The 22483-nt window shown below is 37.5% G+C and overlaps 1 protein-coding gene across 3 annotated transcripts; it reads right to left on the reverse strand.

Moving 5' to 3' along the window:
- Positions 1-5348: 5348 nt before the first annotated feature.
- LOC139133556 (TNF receptor-associated factor 2-like) lies at positions 5349-19865 on the reverse strand. 3 transcript variants are annotated; one of them, XM_070700288.1, is made up of 9 exons: positions 19837-19865; positions 14982-15127; positions 11120-11338; positions 10737-10806; positions 10046-10144; positions 8780-8947; positions 8242-8316; positions 7144-7230; positions 5945-7009 (listed from the first exon to the last, which is right to left on the reverse strand). In XM_070700288.1, the coding sequence occupies exons 3-9, from the start codon at positions 11293-11295 to the stop codon at positions 5996-5998; spliced, it is 1689 nt and encodes a 562-aa protein (XP_070556389.1). In that variant the 5' UTR covers positions 11296-11338; positions 14982-15127; positions 19837-19865; the 3' UTR covers positions 5945-5995. The 3 variants fall into 3 exon arrangements, with proteins under 3 accessions (XP_070556369.1, XP_070556389.1, XP_070556380.1); XM_070700268.1 differs by lacking the exon at positions 14982-15127 and having other exon boundaries at positions 5349-7009; XM_070700279.1 differs by lacking the exons at positions 14982-15127; positions 19837-19865 and adding an exon at positions 11930-12026.
- Positions 19866-22483: the final 2618 nt, after the last annotated feature.

Genomic DNA, 22483 nt, shown 5'->3' on the forward strand with positions numbered 1-22483 from the left:
CAAAAATGCATGCAAATCTGCAACATTGTTATTTTGCGGTACCCTTCAAAATATGACTGTTACAGCTGTAGATTCCTAATATTTTTTCTGTTAAAAGTCTATTTCATATTTCTGACATGTCCCTGTACCAAATAAAACAGATTTAATAGCAAAAACGGCCAGATTTTTTGTGTCAAGCTAAAAAAATTGTAGAATTTGGTTTTAGCTTTGACTGCAATTTTCAATGTAAACTTTGGGGTAAGGGGTAGGTTTTGGTTATATATCATGAAAACTATAGAAGATATTGCATGTTACAATATATCATTCTGAAGATTAGTTAATTATCTTTCTAATGATACCTAACAAGCCAGGTTATATTGAAAAACAAGCTCAGCAGATAACTTATAGGAAGACAGTTTTAAGAAAAATGCATGCAAATCTGCAACACTGTTATTTTGCGGTACCCTTCAAAATATGACTGTTACAGCTGTAGATTCCTAATATTTTTTCTGTTAAAAGTCTATTTCATATTTCTGACATGTCCCTGTACAAAATAAAACAGATTTAATAGCAAAAACGGCCAGAGTTTTTGTGTCAAGCTAAAAAAATTGTAGAATTTGGTTTTAGCTTTGACTGCAATTTTCAATGTAAACTTTGGGGTAAGGGGTAGGTTTTGGTTATATATCATGAAAACTATAGAAGATATTGCATGTTACAATATATCATTCTGAAGATTAGTAAATTATCTTTCTAATGATACCTAACAAGCCAGCTTATATTCAAAAACAAGCCCAGCAGATAACGTATAAGAAGAAAAATTTAACAAAAATGCATGCAAATCTGCAACACTGTTATTTTGCGGTACCCTTCAAAATATGACTGTTACAGCTGTAGATTCGTAATATTTTTTCTGTTAAAAGTCTATTTCATATTTCTGACATGTCCCTGTACCAAATAAAACAGATTTAATAGCAAAAAGGGCCAGATTTTTTGTGTCAAGCTAAAAAAATTGTAGAATTTGGTTTTAGCTATGACAGAAATTTTTAATGTAAACTTTGGGGTAAGGGGTAAGTTTTGGTTACATATCATGAAAACTATAGAAGATATTGCATGTTACAATATGTCATTCTAAAGATTAGTGAATTATCTTTCTAATGATACCTAACAAGCCAGTATATATTCAAAAACAAGCTCAGCAGATAACTTATAGGAAGACCGTTTTAACAAAAATGCATGCAAATCTGCAACACTGTTATTTTGCGGTACCCTTCAAAATATGACTGTTACAGCTGTAGATTCCCAATATTTTTTCTGTTAAAAGTCTATTTCATATTTTTGACATGTCCCTGTATGAAATAAAATAGATTTCAGACAAAGCATTGCATTTTTTTTTATACCTAGCTGAAAAATTGGTAGAATTTGAGATTTACTGTAATTTGCAATGTTAAATTTTGGGGTAAGGGGTAGGTTTTGGTTATATTTGACAAAAACTGTAGAAGATATTGCATAGTACAATATGTCATCTTAAAGAGGACTAAATTCTCTTACTAATGATACCAACAAGTGAGGTTATGTTAAAAAATGAGCTCAGCACATGACTTACAAGAAGACAGATTTGACGAAAATGCATTTGGCTTGGAAAATCGTGATTTTGCGGTACCCTTCAAAACATGACCATAACAGCTATTCCATCCCTATATTTTTTCTGTTAAAATTCCATTTCGTATTCTAGGGATCCCAAGGCTTCTGAAAAATACAGGTTTGTTATCCTGTGGGGGGGGGGGTGTGCACGTAGACCCCCTCTAGCCCACGGACTAAGAGTCATTGGGGTCCTAAAGAGGAGATAAAGGTAATTACAATCAGTACAATATGAATGAGTAAAAAAATAAATAAAAAATTTGTATACTGCGACCACTCTTATGAAAACAGAGACACACACAAAATACTGATAAAGAATAAATAAAACAAAGAATATTGTGTTTACTCTGAACGGTTGGACTGAACACCGGTTTATCTTAAATATCAGCAGGTCACCACATAATTGCTGAATCCATAGATAGACATACAATCAACAGTGTAGTACCTCAGTGTACATATCTATCTCTATACAGGCAAGACTCCTGTTAATGTTCTGTGCATTGTTATATGCAAAGATTTCAGGGGGGGGGGAATAACTGTGTTAATCTCACACCATCAGAGGGAGAATACAAAATTACAAATTTCTACCATTGTTTAAAGAAATAATTGTTTTATATTTATATTGGAAATCACAGACAGCTTGGAGGGCGAGGGGCAACATCAAACATGCCAGAGAACATTTCATAACTGAGCGATGTTATGTCTTTAATTGAAATGTCGACACGTCTATGTAGTGTTTACAAACACTTGATCTAGGTCACACTACACTACTCAGTGTGTCCATGACCGTACGCACACTGAACAAACGTTAATCAGAAATTCGAAACAATTTTATCACCCGTAGACAGCATTGTCACTTCGACACATCGGGCAACCCTGCCTGACAAACACATGCACAAAATCAACCATAACGCACAAGGGAATACATCAGTAGATAAATAAACACACACTCACATTATTTTCATAGTGTTGGTCTTCAGCGGCGTCGGCGGCGGCAAACACGGTATCCAACTGGGAATCTGTCAGAGACATCTCTTCCCACTCGACATCCGTGGTTACATTCTGTACAAATAAAATTAAATAAAAAAAATACACATAAGACCGACGTTCCTCGAAAGAAAGGAGTTTGCGTCAATTTTATCACATGCAGGCAGCATGATCTAGGTCACACTGCACAAATCAGTGACAGTGTCCATGAACGCACACTGAACAAACGTTAATCAGAAATTCGAAACAATTTTATCACCTGTAGACAGCATTGTGAGCACAACAATGTCACTTCGACACATCGGGTAACCCTGCCCGACAAACACACAGGTTCACAAAATCAATCACAACGCACAAGGGAATACGTCAGTAGATAAATAAACACATACTCACATTATTTTCATAGTGTTGTTCTGCAGCAGCGTCGACGGAGGCAAACACGGTATCCAACTGGGAATCTGTCAGCGACAGGTCATCCCACTCGGCGTCCATGGTTAGATTCTGTACAAATAAAATTAAATTAAAAAAAATACACATAAGACAGACATTCCTCGAAAGAAAGGAGTTTACGTCAATTTTATCACATGCAGGCAGCATTATGAGCATAAAACAATGTCACTTCAATGCATCAGACAACCCCCGCGTGACAAACACACACGTACACACAAAAAAACAACACAAAAATCAACACACAAAAAATCAACTACAAGCGAATATACTACAGTGCACCGGTTCACTCCTTGTTTTCGCTGTCTGCGCTGGAAAAACTTAATAATAACTGCGAGAAAGCGACAAGCAAATTAACACGTACGAAGCACGTCTTTTCGATGAACATTTTGACTTATTCAAGTATTACTAATGAAGCTTAGCTAACAACAAAGACACAAGCTACAATTTACCTTAAAAAGGGGCTGAGTTAACCTCCGTGTCAAAGGTCTTGAGTGCACACAGAGTTCATAATTTGACCTCTATTTAAAAACTTTGGGCGGATCATGTCCATATTTGCCAAGATTAAACCCTAAACGGAAACACTCATTGTCAAAGTCAACCCTAAAAGGAAACACTCTTTGATACAAAGTATCTGGATTTTTGGAACTCTGCCAAACACTATGAGAAATATTTTTGAAAAATGAGATTTGCTTATTTTTCATGTTTTCCCATACAAAACAGAAGAAATAGAGGTAGTCAAAATAATTTCAATCTTTACCTCTCATAATTTCTAAAAAATCTCCCAGGCTACCAAAATAACCTAAATGATTTCTTTTCCTCTGATGAAAATCAGAGTTTGCAAAAGAACACAGGTTACCCATTTTTTTTTATAGATAATTTGTACACTTGCAAGGAGGGAATTTATACGTAGACTTGAATTGCTGGGGCAGAGAATAAGCACCCCTGAAACCTGTTTGACAGAGAATTAGAACCCCAACACTTGGTGAGGCAGAGAATTGGTACCCCTGGAAACTTAATTAATGGGACAGGGATTTCGTGTCCGATACTTGCTGGAGAAGAGAATTAGTACCCCTGAAACTTACAGGGGCAGAGAAATAGTACCCCTACAACTGCTGGAGCAAAGAATTAGTGCCCCTGGAACTTACAGGGGCAGAGAATTAGTACCACTGGAACTGTTGAAGCAGAGAATTAGTGCCCGACACTTGCTGGAGCAGGGAATTAGTACCCCTGGAACTTGCTTGAGCAGAAATTAGTACCCCTACACTTGCTGGGCAGAGAATTAGTACCCCTGGTAAAGCTGGAGCAGAGAATTAGTACCCCTGGAACTTGCTGGAGTAGAGAACTAGTACCCTGGTCAAGCTGGAGCAGAGAATTAGTACCCCTGACAATTTAGAGAAATTTCTCCTAGCAAATCAATGCAATGTTGGTAGTCTGAATAGCATTTGATTTTTCTACCAGAGAAACTACAACTTTAGCATGAAATACTTTCTTTTTCAAGCAAACATCATTTTCTTGACCTTTTTCATTGGAAATAACAAATGATTGCCAACCGAGCATATAGTTCACAATTTTGCAAGAGAGAAAAATCAAGATCTAACTATGCAGCTGATGTTAACAAATCTACACTGTAAATATTTATGTATCAAAAACGCCGATTAATGTGGAGTTGGCTGCACAGTTCAAACTTTTGCACTGAAAAAACAAGAAAATGAGTGGTTTTCCTTTGATTTTCATTTATTTTGCTTCAAAATTTGTGAAAATCAGCAAATCTCATTTTTCAAAAATATTTCTCATAGTGTTCCAGTGAACGATAAAATCTGTCAAATCTGGCCGCGCGCGCGAGGGACTAAAGGCTAAGGCAATGACGTAATGTTGTAAGCCTCACGCATGCTCAGACTGATCTACCGTCATACTCGTAATAAATCGATAATAATACTTACAGTGTATGCCCGGGCAAATTACGCGGCAGCCAACTGAGAATTTGTCAGAGAGAGACTCGTCATCCATTGTTATTGTGGTCGGCACTGCTGCACTGAAACCAGCTGACTTCAGACAGACACTCGATCGCACAGCACTTGAACACAGCCGAATGCCACGGGCCCTGAAGATACTCCATGTTTATATGTGGTATACAAATGAGGCCCCCTAGCATGTGAAATAAAGTACGTCTCCAAGGTGATGGGAAAAAGACCCCCTAACTTACCCAACGGTGCTATACCGTCTCATGTACTACTTAGGGTTATATACGACGTTTCCACAGAAATCAACACAATACGCGCGACAATACTTGCATATCGGTGAACTCCGGATTGGGGAGAACTTTTATTGAGTTATTTACGTGTTATTAGAATTGTTTTCAATCCAGAATCCTCCCTCTGCTTCAAAACCCCCCGATTTTGATTTCGCTTAATCATCCCGTACAAACAGAGCGGAGAGAGACCGCAATTTCGTTTATTTACATGTATAGTGAAAGTTGTCGCGTCAACAGGGGCCGCCCGAGCGACTTCATTTTTACGCTCGTTTACGCTCACCTGTTCGGAAGAAGATTTTAGTGGGTTAACGGTGGAATGTTTGCTAGACCTCGTCAAGAGCTATACTTTAACAATGACTGAACAAACAAGCCAACTTTTGTCAATCCTGTGTTATGTAGCTATACCTAAAACATTGTTGTTCCTCATGCCTTTCACATTTTTACGTCGGCAACATCACATTGTGGGCAGAGAGCGACAGTCAGTATTCGTTTATGATTTTTACTTTCAAGTTCTAGTTCTTGTTCTAGTTCTAGTTCGGAAACAATCCAAAACTGATGAAGTTTGCTGCATAACATCATGGCTTATATTTTAGAATATACTTCACCGGGATAAAACCATATGGGTATGGGCATATGCTAGAGCTGTATACCTCTTAAGGGCCCGAGCGGAGAAGAGTCATACGCAAATGTTTAAGCAATATCAGATGTATCGACAATAATTTTAAAGAAGGCAGTATCATCTTTAACGTAAGCATGGCGGGGACTGTCGATCTGAGATAATGGCACGAATAATGGACATCCGCTAGCAATGTTCATGTCATTTATTGGTCTTTGAAACGAACTAGAAGTAGGATCAGGTCTGAATGCATCGATGACGTGTTCTATGTTGTTCTGATCAAGCCACATGAAGGTGACCTTCTGTCTGAATGGCCAGCGAAGAAGACCATCAAAGGGTTGCTTCATGATGACAAAGAACATTGACACGTGATTACCTTTCCCCATCCCATCTCCATTCAGATATATCCGGGCACGCATTTTGTAACCATGGCGACTGGTGAAAAAACATGGTGAATAGATTGATGCTGTTTTGCCGCTTCTGGCCTCATTTAATTTTCTTGTGAAATCACTAATTTTCCAAATTAAAATTCCGTCATAAGAGACCATCTCAAGAGATTGAATGCGAAGATCTTGCTCAGCAAGAGCAACATCCTTCAATGCTATAATTCTATCTTGTGCTTTTATTTTCCTTTCTAACGACTCTATAAGCTCCCTATCCTGCCGGCGTTGCCTTTCAAAAGCTCTCAACTGCTGTGCATCCCTTTCTATTTGACCATTGAGAACTGCTACAATGCCTTCGTAAGTTGAAATCTTAGATTCGAACATTGACAAGTTCCTATTCAGTTTATTTAGCTTGGAATTCATTGGAACTAAATCAGTTTGACTATTTGCTGCAGCTTTTTGATCTGTGTGAAGATAGTTGTTAGCCGATTGGCGCATCTTTCCTTCACATTCACGTAAACCCCCTTGTAACTCCTTGATTTGATTTGCATGAGTTTTAGTCTGCTTCTCTAATCCATCGAGGGCTGCTCTATGTTTCTGGGCGTCTTCAACATCGGCCGTAAATTTTACAATGCAATTGCACATTAGGTCCTGGTGAGTGATGGTATTTTGCTTGCAGTGTTCTTCTAATTTCTCCTCTTGTGTCTGAAAGAGAGGTAACACATGTGAAAAAATAATAACACAGGAAAGTCTTCGCACATATTCATAAGATTGGGATCTCTACGTGATTAAGGCTATAGCCTGTCGACTGCTAGATACACTTATATAAATTTACTAACCAAAGCGTTACATCCAATAGGTTTGAATGTACAGGTGACCAACTTGCTAGGGCAATCTCCCCTCTCTTGGTCTTGATGCCTCGTCAGCTGTAGACAGAGTGTATAAGCTTACGGGTGAATGAACCTCATATTTTACTATATATCCGGTTAAGAGACACTACAAAAATCAAATTATCAAAATTCAATAGTAATAATTCTATCTCGGTAATAAATTTCCTCTGGTGTCTCTTAAGGGTATTTCTGACATTGCTCTAGCTACTCAGTAGAAGCTTTTATAAAATGTAATTTAGTTATAACAGCAATATTTTGCACACCAAAGAGTAACTGAAGAATGCAAGGACTAACCAGTAGGCTGTACAAGCTAGTAGGTTAAATTGAAAGATGGAAATTTAAAAACACATAACTGCTCTTGCAGAAACGGTTTTTAATTAGAAAGGAGTCAATTTTATAAGATATACACTTTCTCATGCTTATGGTGTCCTTTCTGGTACAGAAGTTGAAAGGTACATGATTACTTTCATTCTGATCACCCTAATACATTCAAATGTGCAAGCCTGAGGATCAAGCCAATCAACCTTTCTAAAAAGGAGGTTTATAATGTCAAATCAATCGGGATATCGTAATTTTCATTAACACTTGGGTCACTAATATTTGAGACATTTTAATATCAATGTTTGCCACAGAAAAAGTCAAAAGCTGAATCTAGCGTTGTGAGCAACAAAAATAAAATGTGCAAACATCTGAAAAGGGTCATTCTAAAAACTCTGTCAACTTGAAATTGAATTTCAAATTCGTCAGATGTTCTGATTCAGAGATTTAACCGTCTAAAACGTTGACATACCACTTTGGACTACGGACATGTAGAAAAAATCAGCCAGATAGGTATTTAAATTCCGCAAAATTTAAATGGAAGAACAAATCTTAATTACCATATAGTCTATCATCACAGTTGTTTAGAAGGATTAATCTCATATTTAAAAACGAAATATGTTCGAAAGTACAAAACGCTTGGAATGGTTACTGGTATCTATATTATAGAATTTATGAAAATGGTAGTCTCCAAACGATATCACTAGCATCAGAGCTGAATATACTGACCTCTCTCCGAGGAAGTGTTATTTTTCTACAAAACTGACATTCCACTGGATATTCTTGGCATTCCCGTCGATGACTCTAGAATACAAGGGATTAGGCAGATAGTGTAAATATCTTAGATAATATCACACTTTACTCGATCTTCACATCCTAAGAAAGTCACATATTTTCCAACGCGATTTAAAAGATATTCAGCGCATAAGACGAACCTTCTTTTCCTAATTTACTTTTTTTTCGAATTCAAAAACAGTAATGCCATATTCTTGACTAGTAGGATGCAAACGTGTCGATTGTGACCTACTCACATTTATTTCTTAAGGTTTTATACTTAATGGAGACAGCGGAGAACACATTTAACACCACAAAATGTAAACCATATGTACTTTCAGACTACCAAGCTAAACCTGGTAACTTTCAGTTCACTTTTTATGTCAATGATTTTTGGCTGTTTCAATGGATTTTCTTGCAATATTTCGCACTCTTTTCTTTCAAAAATTCTATGAAACAAGCCTTAAAATAACGTTAGATAAGTTAATATTACCTTAAGCAATTTTAGAGGGTATTCAGTTTTACAATGTGTGCACGTTACAGTTCTCATGAGACATTCGGTGTTTTGATGGTTTTCCAAATTTCTCCTCTGCGTGTAGGTGCCGCACCCTTCTTTGTCACATGGAATTATCTCGAAGTCACAGGAATTTTCATGACTATTCTGTAATTGTACATAAAATTATTCGAGCTGTGAGAGTTGTCACTAGAAATGGCCACTGGTTGGCCGATAGGTCAGCGTCACGCTATTTGCCTGCTTATGGGTTTTAATACATTTAGAAAGAGCAAGTCAACGTGAAGTGTCATAGATCAAACTGGTATAGATAGAATATAAACGTTCGCAATGTAAATACGAACAGACTTCAACAAGCCATCACTCACTTAGCAAATGAACGACTGACGGATGTATAATAACATGAGGAATGGAGAGGAACACACCGACAAAGACAACGATATACGCTATAGAAAAGGGGAGCATCCGTGACTTTTGAGAAAATAACGGTAAGGATACAGTTCAGTTTTGTTGGTCAGAGCAATCAGTCCTGTAACTAATACGCTCCCATTTTTTAAATGGAACAACCGTCGTTGTCATTGTACAAAGTCAAGTTATTTGCAGTTTGTTTACACAACATACCTAAAGCTTTACTTAAAGTATCTATCCGAACAACAATCTAAATATGAACCCTCCGCCACTATCTTCTGAGATACACACATATAAATGCACGCTACATACATACATACATACATACATACATACATACATACATACATACATACATACATACATACATACATACATACATACATACATACATACATACAAATACAGATAGACAAACAGCACAGATAGACGTTGATCACTTGGTGTACCTACAGCTGACAATGCTTGTGAAGTCGAAATAATGATGAAGAAGGAACGTTAGCTACAGAAAGACGGGTTTACAGATGAGATTGAGAAAGGGCACTCAAGAAATACATGAAATATTAACTAATAAAGGAATGAAGACATTCTTATCAGAGTCACAGCTTGTATATAAAGAAGTCTGGAGGATCGTTTACCACACCGTGTTATGTTCGTTGTAGAAATTGCAAGGCCAGTATCAAACGGTACTCCAGTCTGCACTACAATAAATGCCTATAAATCTTTATTGATAGCCGCTGTTGATGCATATTTGCTGGTCAGAATCCAAGGGGTAAGAAATATGGCTGTTGCTCTTTTCTGCGAGCAAACAGCCTGACATTTTTAATGTTTGTGACTAACCTCGTAGTCCCTGAATATTCCTTTCCATGGGCAATCTACATTTATGCACTTTACTTCTCGCCCTCCAAGCTCTCGGTTGATGGCACGATCGGGAAAACTCTATGAAAAAAGAAGTGACGATCAGAAAAATCAAACTCCCACTAATTCAAAATATTAACTAACATCAGCAGGAGTTCAAATACCTTCTCACCGTTTACGAGAAGGGTGATAGTTTCTCAAAGATTTTTATGCTTTCCAAAGTCATCTACAGAATGACTTCAACAGAAAAACTGGCATTATCTACAAATTTACTTTCGTACACACCATGAAGAGAGAGAGAGGGGGGAGGGGGAAATGTATAGCATAGAGAGACACGTACAGCAACAGAGAAATATACATACAGCGATCTTCATAACTTTATTTTCAGAGATCGTTTTCATTTAGTACAAGGAATTGAGCAAGCCACGTGTTCCACTAAAACGAATAATCGCCGAATGTATGCAATGAAAACGTGTAGCTGACACAATATCTGCTCCTTTATTGTGCCGCGTAGATGTATATTTTAATATATTTTCAAAGTGTGAATTTATCATCCTTGAGTCCGTATGATTTTCTTGTGGTTTACTTTATTCATGATAATAGCTGAACACGAATAAGTCATTGGTCTGGCAACTACCATTTGATTCTGCTTCAGAGTGTTTGTTGCACTTACAGCTCCTTCTTCGAGATAAGAGTTAGGACATCCTTCGTTTTCACAAGCCTTGCAGACGGTATTTGGGACCCTGAAATAAGGTGTTTGAATATTAGAATATATGGCGACCCAGGAGAACCCAAAGAAGATCCCTGCTAAAGTTACATAAAGATACCGTCGATATACCGACTTAAATTAATTCGAAAACGGAAATGGTGAGAATTTATTTTCAAGTAGCGCCTGTTTAGTTTGTCAGGGTAACAAATAATTTTGAAAGTATAGCACAGTGCCACCAACGGTATCCTGAACTATTCGTTGCGATTTCCCTCTGTTAGGATGTATGTTGCATCAGTACATGTACTACACCCGATGATGATTTTAATGCATGCAGCGTTGAAAAATACCTAAACAGGTTCTTTAAGCATGTGTCACAGTAGCGGTGTCCGCATTGACTCTGAGCTGCCTTCCTTAGCACGTAGGTACATGCTTCACACATGTACTTTTCCTCAGGTTGCTTAACAAATATCTGTGGCGAAAATCCATTCTGTTTAGGTTTGCTATTTTCAAGATTCTCGTCCATAACGTCACCTGTACGGATTCTCTGCGTTCACAATTTCAAGAGACTGCAAGTACAAATTACATATGAGAATTACTTCGTTTATATTTATAAGGAGCAACGACTTTGTTATCGTTCACTAAGCTAGGAACCTTCCTCTCAAAAGGCAAACAAACAAAATAAGAAAAAAACACAAAACAAAACAACATGAACAATAAGAAAATAACCAAAGAACAATTCTTTACCCTCTGCTTCGGGAAATAGTAAATTTAATTTTGGTGAAGCACTGTCAATGAAAAGGTAATATGCTTTCATATAGTGGGTTCTGTTAAACGGCAAGCTTGAGCATTTTGTTGCGAATATTAGACCTCTATAGGGAAATCAGGCATGACATCCAAAGCTTTACAAACACTTTACACAATGCCATACGCTAAGTGTATTCAGAGTGTGTCCGTACTCCCTAAATCAGATTAGAGGAGTGCAAGTTAAATTAAGCAAGCTCCACATTTACTCCAACTATATGCCAAATAATCATAGTAACAACGAATTGGATGTTCAGGGATGGGATGGGATTGTTCACAAGGCACTGGAATATCCTGCAAGCATTCAAACTCTATAGGTAACTGATTCGTTTTGATGGAAAGGAAATAATACTTACAAATATTACTATAAGATAAATAAATTATTTTAAAAACGGAAATAATGGTCTTCGCTGCTGCAGACCTACAATGAGAAAATAAATAAAAACATTCACTATGGAGCAACAGATAACAATGGGAAAATGCGGATATCGACAACTCTCGTTTGCTTAAGAAGTGGAATGAAATTAAACAAACAAGCAAACATAAAAACAAATAACAAATAATAAATAATAAATAAGAGCGAACAAATCAGACATAAAATATTACAGCAACGATGACAAAATGAACATCAGTTCACTAACGGAGTTGTACACATGCAGTATATTTGAACATAAATTATGCAAGTACACAGGTACATGTAAGTTAACAAGGCTTTGAAAAATACGATTTGTGAGGAAGACTTGGCTCCGGTGACGGGATTGACCATTTTACAAGGACAGTCAGCTTTTCAAGGTCTCAAGGACATGGGAACAATTTGTACAGGCTTGAAGCATTTCCGATCCCAACTGGTCAGACAATGTTTTCCATACAGGCTTGCAACATCTTTTTTTTCTGAAATCCTTCAGCCCCCTCCCGGAAATCAGATAGTCCAGCCCTACACTGCAAATTCTTCTGGCTTGAATATAACCACTTGGTTTGTAGGTGGCTTTGTGGGTGAACCAGGGTGTGTATATGTTTGAAATATTTTGGTTTGCCCGAAATCCACTCAGAGTTTTTGGTTTGAAGTCACGCCACCACACAGAGTATAAATGGCATGTATTCATACCAATACATAAGTGGCTTATTTATCAAGCCAGTCATGGCATAAATTTAAGCCGAATGGCTTCTTTTTAAGCCCCTCAGAATATAATCTATTGGTTTAAAGTTGAGCCACTGGAGTCGTTGGTTTGTTTATATACCGACAATTTCATTGGCTCATCTTTAAGCCAACTACGAGTGGCAACTTTGTGAGTATGGTTTAAGTTTAAACAATTCAAGCACTTGAGATTAATCGGCTTATTTTCAAGCAATTGTCATGACAGTCACTGGTTAGAATTGCACATCACGTCACTACATCGATAACAGTGAGGACGATGAGCATCCATGCCTGAATTCTGTTTAATTTTGTAGTACGATACAATTTTGTGAAGTTTCCAATTGAACAGAAGACATGGACTTGCTTCAAGGTTGTAGGCATAAGCTTATAAATATCAAAACAATAAATTGAACTGACAATACTGAAATATCGTTGATCGCAAATGACGTCATTTTTCTTTCATTAATTTAACATGCAAAAATAAATGTAGGGCCTATGTATGGGGCCCGTTCAAGTCAAAATTATGTTTTATTAATTTTAGCATGTTAGAATTAATTTTATGTAGACTGGAATTAATTTACTAGCACCTCGAATTAATTGTATGTTTCTTTTAATTTATTTTTATATGCTTTAATCAATTTTGTGTAGTCATGCCGAATTAATTTTATGTGTTCCAATTGATTATTTCTGCTTATCTTTGCTGTAATCAATTTTATGTAGTCTAGAATTAATTTTGCTAACATTTCAAATTAGGCCAAAGTAATTAAATTCTTTGTTTGCGTCCACTCTAAATGGGGAAAAGGTACGCGTCTAAGCGGCTGAAAAACACACAAGAAAATTAACACAATGTAATTTGATTGCAGCAAATAAGAAATTGTTACAAAATTTTAGTTCAGAAAAGCTAAGCGGCCATGTCCTTAATTTCCTATTCAAATACACTGTGTGTGTTTTTCATGAAAACCTTAAAATATCTAAGCGGTTGGGACGCAAAACAAAGAATTTAATTACTTTGCCTTATTTATATGTTTTTTATGTGCCGTAATTAATTAAAGCGATGAAATTCGTTTCTTCGCTTCGATAAAGTTTGTATGTGCAATGTATGATAGTGAGCATGCGTGCGTGAGTGCTTCACGAACTCTACAACGTGTGGAGTGGTCTCAGTCAGAAAAATGTAACAACTTAGCCGGCTATTGAACCACTCTTTTTGGGAGTGGAGATTCAGCCGAGTGGTTCTCTCTGTGGCCTCTCCGCTAGGCGACTGATGCCGTATGTTGTGGGTTCGAACCCGATTGAAAACTAGCCGTATTTTATGTAGTCTATATTTAATATATTAATTCCTTCAATTAATTTTGGGTTGAAAATGTTTTCAGGTGCTGCAATTAATTTAATGTGTGCTAGAATTAATTTCTACTAGTGTCTTGAATTAATTTCGTGTTCGGTCGAATATGTGTGTTCGCTCGAATTAATTATGTTTTGAGCGAGTTAATTATATGTGTTCGCTCGAATTAATTATATGTGTTTGCTCGAATTATTTTCGGCCGATCCCACAGTCCTTTGCGCACGCTTTCTTAAATCAATATGGCAGCTCCGACCGGAGTTGTATTATTCAGGCGCTCGAACCGTGATCTGTGAAAATGGAAATCCATAAACTGATCACAAAACTTTTGTAGTGTCTCCTGTCTGAGGGATCGTGTATGTGATTGCCCATAGAGCGCAGCCCGACCAATTTTGTGTTTACGTCAGACGCGAACGTTCACCCTTTCTATCGGGCTTTGCCAATCATCGTGTACTGTAAGCTTAGTGTAGTGCAGTGTGTACCGTAAGCGTACGCAGCATTCGAAAATGAAATCTGCCGAACAGATATCTACGAATATGAAAACCAATAAAGAACTTAACAATGACCACTACACAAGGAAATGTCTCCAAGCTTGAATACTGTCAAATGTCCCTAATTACAAATATAGCATTCGGCAGTTTCACCTCTATCTGTATATACATAAACAGATAGACACAAGCGCAGCGCTTAAACTGTCGCTACACGAAGCCGGCCTGTATACCGGAGGAGAAAGCAGGCCGGCTTCGCGTAGGGACAGTTTAAGCGCTTATTATTAGCGTACGCGCGATAAGAAGTCTGGTTCGAGAGTGTTTCATACTCATATATTACTTCAACCCCCCCCCCCCATATTAGCTTTTCCGCACATATGATCCTTGTACTACGACCTTCTAAGATGATGTATTGTCAGTGAGTAAGATATGCCACAAAATGGGTACACATGAATTATATGTTAACTTGGTAGATTGTGGCTCCGTACTGTTATTCTTATCTCAATTAGCCACAACTTGCGGGCTTTTTTTCCAGCATTTTTGTTCTGCCCATCAACTGCAGTTTCCCATTCAAGTCATTGAAGCATGATGATCCCTACATGGGTGGGATTAGAATTCGTTTGTCAGTTATAAAGATGATCATAAGAAATATACAGGCTGTGTTTACAAGCATAATACTGGCAGTTTAGTATGCTGAAGGAAGGTCAAGAAACTGTAACTGATAAACAGTACTGAAATACTGAAGAAGTAGCCAAAAATTACAGTTAATGGAGCCTAATTTTCTTATTTCAAATTTCATCGTATATGTGGGGTATGTCATCAATGATGAGTGTTGTATAGACAGAGTTTTAAATTCTTCCTCAAAGTTCTTTCCAACTTCTTTGCAAGTCTCAAAAGAGACTGTGCACTGTGACTATAATATATTTTGCCTTTGAATAAATTCATTTTGATATTCTGAAATTCAAATTCATCACTGTGGCATTCAAACCATAGTTTTACTCATTTTTGCCATTTCAGTGATGGAGCAAGGCCTATGACAATGGCAATGGCTTTTGAGAGCTATCTTTTTCATGCTAAGAGACTGTACTTTGAATAGTCATTTCAGGTTATTTGTGCACCAGGAAAGAATTAAGGCCTTATGACCGTCGCAAAAATACTCTGGCAATTCGACCAGCCGAGTTTCCATAACTTTATTTTTATTCTATCAATTTGCCTTTTCGTAAATCATATTTTTCTCCGGTTGAACTTATGGAGTGAGTTCAGTATTGATGTTTCCTTAACCCTTGGTGCTGCAATTTTTCCCACCAAAGATTTGGTGTAACATATAACCAATTTAAATGAATTTTTCTGTAATTTTTTTTCCATAATTGTGAACCAAATGGACATCACATGTCATTAATTAGAGTTTCTTATCAAACTTTTGGCAAAATTCTGAAGAATATGACTGGGTAAATTTAAAAAAGGTGGAAAAAATTGGCCGTGGCACTCGAAGGGTTAATTGCCTTCATTGTGCTATTAGCTGGATACTGAGTGTTTTACCAAAGAGCTAATCTTGTACCTAAAATTTTTAATGTTTGCATCTTTTTATTCCAGGATGCTGGAAAACTGACATTGCCAGGCACAGATGCAAAGTTGCCCTGCTTAGGTGTGCTAGTCTAGAAAGGAACAAGCAGTCTGTGTCGTTTCTTGAAGGTGTTACATTCTGCAGCATGGAAAGATACAATGTTGTGCTACGTCTGCTTAGTTATCAGGGGTTTCAAACTTTGATTACATCAGATGTGTGAAAGGAACATTTCAATTTGTAGAGACTTCTAGCAATCAGCGTAAACTGGGATGCGAGGTAAATGGCCTGGTAATTATGAGTAGTCTGTAGTGTGCAAGGGTTTCCCAGTGAAACTGCTAGCAATTTGGCATCAGATGAAAGAGGTAATTATACCATGAAATTATGTTATCAATGTGATTTTACAAGTAGCATTCAAAAGAATGTCATTTTTAGTGAGTTTACCCTTGTAAATATAAGATTTGATCATGTTGCAACAATTACTGTTTCTTTTCTTGTCAAATTGCGATAAATTTTAGTCTGAGATTAATTGTAATACTTTGTTTGTTGTTTTTTATGTAGTCTGCAGGATTTCTAACCACTACAGCTGTTGTCTGTGTTTCAGATGTGGTACAATCCTACTTAGTGTGGCTTCATCACATAGAGGACCCAATAGGCTATTCCATTTGATGATATCCTACCCTGTATTTGCAAAAGTTGATGAAATCCAATTTGAATTCGAAGGATGGTCAGAAATAATTATTCACCCCCGCCCCCACCCCCGAAATGATTCATATTGAACTGGTTTGTGATGAAGCCATACAATAGCCCTGGAGTGGCATGCCTGCAAGCCAGCTTATAATGGCTTGTTGGTAAACCAGAGGAATTCTCAAAGTGGCTTCCCTGTAAACCAGAATTAGTAAAAATTGGTTTGTCTGTAAGCCACATTGCACTAATATTGGCTCATCTTCACACCAGATGGAACCAGAATTGGCTTACTGTTAAGCCAGAGAATTGTGGTATGGGTTTGTAAATAAGCCACTGTTATGATATCAGCAAGCCATGTTCATATTATAGTGGATTGCCTGTAAACCATTGTTCAGTACAGACTGGCTTGCTGGCAAGCTGAAGTGATCTATGCTTGGCATGTATATATGCCGTTTCAAAAACAGAACTGGCATGCACAGAAACCAGACTTGGCATGCAAGAAAGCCAAATATAAGCCAAAATTCACAACTCCAAACAATCCGTTTACTGACAAACAAGCCGGTTTATTTTTGGCTTGAATATCTGGCTGGCAAAGCAGAAAAATTTGCAGTGTAGGTAAGCATGTTAAAAAAATGCGGGAAAACCACACAGCACATCCGCTAGTGATAATGACCCAAGCATTTGGAAAGAGAGTGATTTACCTAATAATAATGTATTATAATATGCTTAGCTGGAATCCGGCAATCTGATTGGCTGGAGCCGGGGTTTATATTCTCAACAAGAAGACCTGCGCGCCGCGTAACATTTTTGAGCTCGCGCAAATTTCGAACGCCAACTTGAGAGCTCGACGCGCCATATGTCGAACAAGTCTATGGCTTCAGATTGATTTTTATTGTTAAATTTTAGTCTAGTGCAGCTTGTTGACGAACAAACAAATGAAGAGTTTCTGTAAGGAGCGGAGGCTATGTAACAACAACATGAGTTTTTAAAGTTTTTTGAGCGTTTTTTTAAGTAAAATTATTCAAGTTCGATGTCTAATCGCGATATCGATGCGTTGCGTAACCGTATTTTATGAATTCAACTGTGGCACGCGCGCGCGTTCTGAAACGTTCTTTTTTTAGAGTTTGTATGAGCTGGGCGCTCCTGAACTCTCGTTCCAACTTCGGCCCTGAATAACGAAATTGCCCACTGTTTTTAACTTTAGCATATTATAATGAGGTTATAAACGGTGCGCCTCGGGTATTTGGTTGCGGATATAAGACCTCGGGTTGAAAATTAGCATATTTGGGTGATATAATCACCTCGCTACGCTCGGTGATTATTTTCCGCCAAATATGCTAATTTTCACCCCAGAGGTCTTATATCCGCAACCAAATACCCTCGCTTGCCGTTTATAACCTCTACATGATTTAGATAATAATGGTCAGAAATTGTCATGTATATTATCGTGTATAGCTAAAAAGCTTGCCCTTAAATGGGTGTGACTAAGGAAAGCAAGGGTAAGACGACACACAGTGTTCTTTTACACTTCAGTGAGAGACTTTGGAGTATAAGTATTAAATAACTTTGAAAGGTATATAAGAACTTGCATTTAATGGTATTTCTTGTCATGTGTATGAGTGGCGTGATCTCAATTGCATCGTGTGATACTCACGGGATGATATGGTGGTGAACAGCTCAAGTAAAATCTTGTATCGCAACTGTCCCCATATTCAATCTGGGTTTTACTGAGGAATAACTTCAACCTGCCTGTTGCGGACAGTAATCGTTCGTTGTCCATATATACTTAAAGTATATGATATACTTAAAGTTTGAAGACCAAATAAATTAGCAAATACGAGGAAAAGCCAGAAGCATTTTCCTCCGTAAATGGTGTAATACACGGTGAATGATGATAAAAACTTGTTTTGATCCAGACATTCACTGATATGCCCTGACATGAAAAATTGCAGCGCAACGGCTGGCTATACTCTATGATTGAATGGCTTAGGGAATAAGTTGGCAAGCGTTTATGTTCATGATCCTTCTACAATTTTGCAAATTGCAACAGAAGTTAAAATATGACTAACTTAATGTCGCGATACCATTTTGTGAAGCCAACTTCGAAGGCTTGTTTTTGGCACAGTGTAGTGACATCGTTCAAGATCTGATAGACATGCACCGTTTCACTCTTTGTGTTCGCTGTCCGCGCTGGGAATACTCTGGAAAACTTAATTATTGCTGCGAGGAAGCAACCCGCAAATTAACACGTACACGACGAACGTCTTTTCGATGAACAAGTTGACTTATTTTATTACTAACGGAGCTAAACTATTACAAAGACACAAGCTGCTATTTACCTTAAAAGGGGCTGGGCTGACCTTCGTTGAACTTCCGAGTCAAAGGTCTTGAGTGCACACCGAGTTTATAATTTTACCCCTATTTATAGATTTTGGGCGGATCATGTCCATGTTTGCCAAAAGTTAACCCTAAAAGAAAACACTCTTTGCTACAATTTACCTAGATTTTGGAACTTTGGCAGTGAACGACAAAATCTGTCAAATTTGGCCGCGGGACCTGTATAGAAATTTGCATAAAGGCTAAGTCGATGACGTAATGTTGTAAGCCTCACGCATGCTCAAACTGGTCAACCGTCACACACATATACCTAGGCTTTTCTGGGAAGATTTGAAACAGGCGAAAGGAAAACCTATGCGCACACAAGGATAAAAGTACAGAATCTATTCATTAGGCCGCGTCCTTAGTATTTGCATGTAAATACTAAATTTAGATCCATTTATAACATTAAAATGAAGGGTGTGAACTATCCGATACAATGTGGTCGTTCACCCTGACTGTTGACAGGCTTTGAAGGTCTCTTATCACAGAAACGCTGTCATTGTTCTGCAGTACCGTATACATATACAGCTGCAGAATTTGAACCTTGACACAAAATCGGAAATGTACCCTCCCATATCTATGAAATGTGATCGGAACGGTGTATTATCGCATATATCGTACATAAAACTTATTACAGCATAGCATCAATAAGCTAATCAGGATCGTATATGCCTTACCTTTCTCTCACTCGCCGCGTACGGAACAGGATCATGTATACTGGTACTTCTGCTCTTATTGTTTCAAGTGGGACATTATAACATATTGAAGGGTGGTCAAATTGAATATGCCTTTATTTTTCCAATAACTCGACCTAATTTTGGTTTCAAAACTTCTCATTCCAAGTGTATTTTACCTGCAAAACAGAAAATTTAAGTAAAACAATGTTTACTCTACAGACTATATTATGGGATCCACCAAAATGGAATACCTCACTACCTTTGTGTAAATAGTAGTTTGTCCGCGTATGTAGATTCCATTTCAATTTTCCCTTCGACCAATCGTATTGCTCCGTAAATAAAGTAACCAAAATTGGGACTCTGTCAAAGTTTACGAAATTTAAACTTTGAACTTTTACACAAAATATCTTTGGAATTTCAAGAGGATCAAGGCGCCATTTATCTCGTTGTATTTATTTTTTATAGAGCGCATGTTAAGTCTTGCCGGAGTAAAAGTCTTGCCAGAGAAAAGCACATTATGATGTATTTTTCGGTCACAAAAATGTAGGTAATGGTCAGTCAAAGTCATCGAAATGCATGCATTATGGCGTCCGAATAAAAAACGAAAAATAATAATTCCAAATTCGAACTGATTTATGTCCAATGGTTAATATCACCTCAGCAAAACATGCATACCACGAATGAGTGAAATAATATCTCACGTTCCTTTGATCTTATATAGCACTTACTCGGTAGACGACACAAAGGGGCAACATAAAGACCTTTTTCTCTGATTTATCGCTAAAAAAGTTTGATTAGTTAAGTGTATACGACTTTCAAAGGAAAAGCAAGTACTATATTGTTAACGCAATCACATATGCAAGACCAAGGGATAGAGGACAACAGCTTTAACTTTGACCGATATAGCTCGCAAAAAGAACTGAAAATTTCAGATATCTTTAATGAAGAATTAGGACAAAGCTCGACGTATTCAGAAGACACTATGCAATTTCTCCTGTTTTCAGATCATTTATCAAGGCGTACACTTAAAAGCAAAGTACACGTTCAAACTGAGGTTTGTCTGTCATGGAAAGGCAGAGACTCCTATTGACTAGTATCCATGATATTTCTTTTAAATACTTGCCAGTGTACATGGATTCGAAAATTGGTAAGGTTCGACTCAAGCTACAATCTATATTTGACTAGTACGAGGTTCAACCTACTAGTGATACGGAAGTCCAAGAGTTCCCGGGCCGGACTCACGCTACGGGCCTATTCAAAAGCGCTTCAAAATCAAGCCTGTAGTGCTAGAGCCAAAGCCTATACAGTAAAGCCTTAGGAAAACGTAAACATTTCTATTTCGGCCTGTTTTCGATCGTAACGTCTGTCGATCGTTCAGCTACTGACACGTTACTTTCAATACAAACGATGTTAGACGCTTTGCGACTATTCTACAAATGACGACTTGCGAAATACATGTACGTTACATCTCATTTTACAACAGTTTCTACGGACTATTATTACGACATTAGTCAATGGTGCTGCCACAAATACTAGACATTAGTATTGAATGTAAATGGTACTAAAATGTCGTTCTAACCATACAATTACCCGAAAAAGTTTTAATAAGAATGCCTCATACGCTGAAACTTAAGTAAAATATGGAAATTACTTTTAAACGGCATATAAGATTCACGGACGAAAAATCATCGACGGGATCAAAATTGTAGAGCAATGCGCTTTTAGTAATAAGATGCATCGTGAATACACCAAACTGTTCCTACATTTATGTATACAACGTCGGAGCGATCGACGCTGTCATTCGGCCACAAATTGCATAGGGTCTCGTCATTTGCTCAGTAGGAGATGAGCACTGAAACTGAGAAAGAGGAAGTCAATAATTTACCCCGAAGACTATGCCGTCAAAAATTGTCTTTATTCTCATACTATGAGTGAAATCCAAGGAAATTAAAATTATAAAAAACAATTTGTGTGAAAAATATCCTAGTAAATAGAATAATATTACTTCGTTATGATTTTGATGAACTACGCTAAAAAGAATCGTACGACACTTTGCTCAACCAATTGTGGATGATCGGCTTCAAGTTCTATCATTTATTAACAAGAAATGCCATCCAAAATATATCATCATGGTTAATTTTGTCACTATTTTAAATAATGTAAACGGAAGCATCTCTATAGATAGCTTAAAACTAATTGTTAAAGGTAACATGATCACTGTTTTCGAAGGAAAGAACAATATCGACAATCACAAAACATAAACAAATATTCTGTTCACCGTCTTCGGAGAATGGCTGGGGAGAAAACGTCGGGATACAAAACAATGTGGCTCAAGGTTTTCAAAGTTTACACTGTTTGTTTCTTAACGATGGATGTTACATACTGCCGAGTGTTGTGCCTTTTTCCATATACGTATGGACACAGTTAAATGAGATCGAGTCATTTCGTCTAGAAACCTACGAAGTCTTGAAGGATCACCGTGTATATACAGTAAGTGTCGACAGTCATTTGTGCCTTCTCTTTTCTAGTTCTTAGACTCCACGGTAATGGTATAGTCTCTCGCACATACGGGGTGGGAGTTTGATAATGTGCGAGTCGGGAATATCGAAGGTATGACATCGGCCCACGTCTCAGCCGTGTCCACTGT

The sequence above is a fragment of the Ptychodera flava genome, chromosome 1, assembly GCF_041260155.1.
Source record: "Ptychodera flava strain L36383 chromosome 1, AS_Pfla_20210202, whole genome shotgun sequence".
Classification (NCBI taxonomy): Eukaryota; Metazoa; Hemichordata; class Enteropneusta; family Ptychoderidae; genus Ptychodera; species Ptychodera flava.

Excerpts from the sequence above, each read along its gene's own strand:
- LOC139133556 (XM_070700268.1), bottom strand. The coding sequence starts at position 11,295 with ATGGACGAGAATCTTGAAAATAGCAAACCTAAACAGAATGGATTTTCG. Across the intron at positions 10,807-11,119 it reads TGCTTAAAGAACCTGTTTAG|GGTCCCAAATACCGTCTGCA; the intron begins GTATTTTTCAAC and ends ACCTTATTTCAG. Across the intron at positions 7,231-8,241 it reads TAACACTTCCTCGGAGAGAG|CTGACGAGGCATCAAGACCA; the intron begins GTCAGTATATTC and ends CTCTGTCTACAG.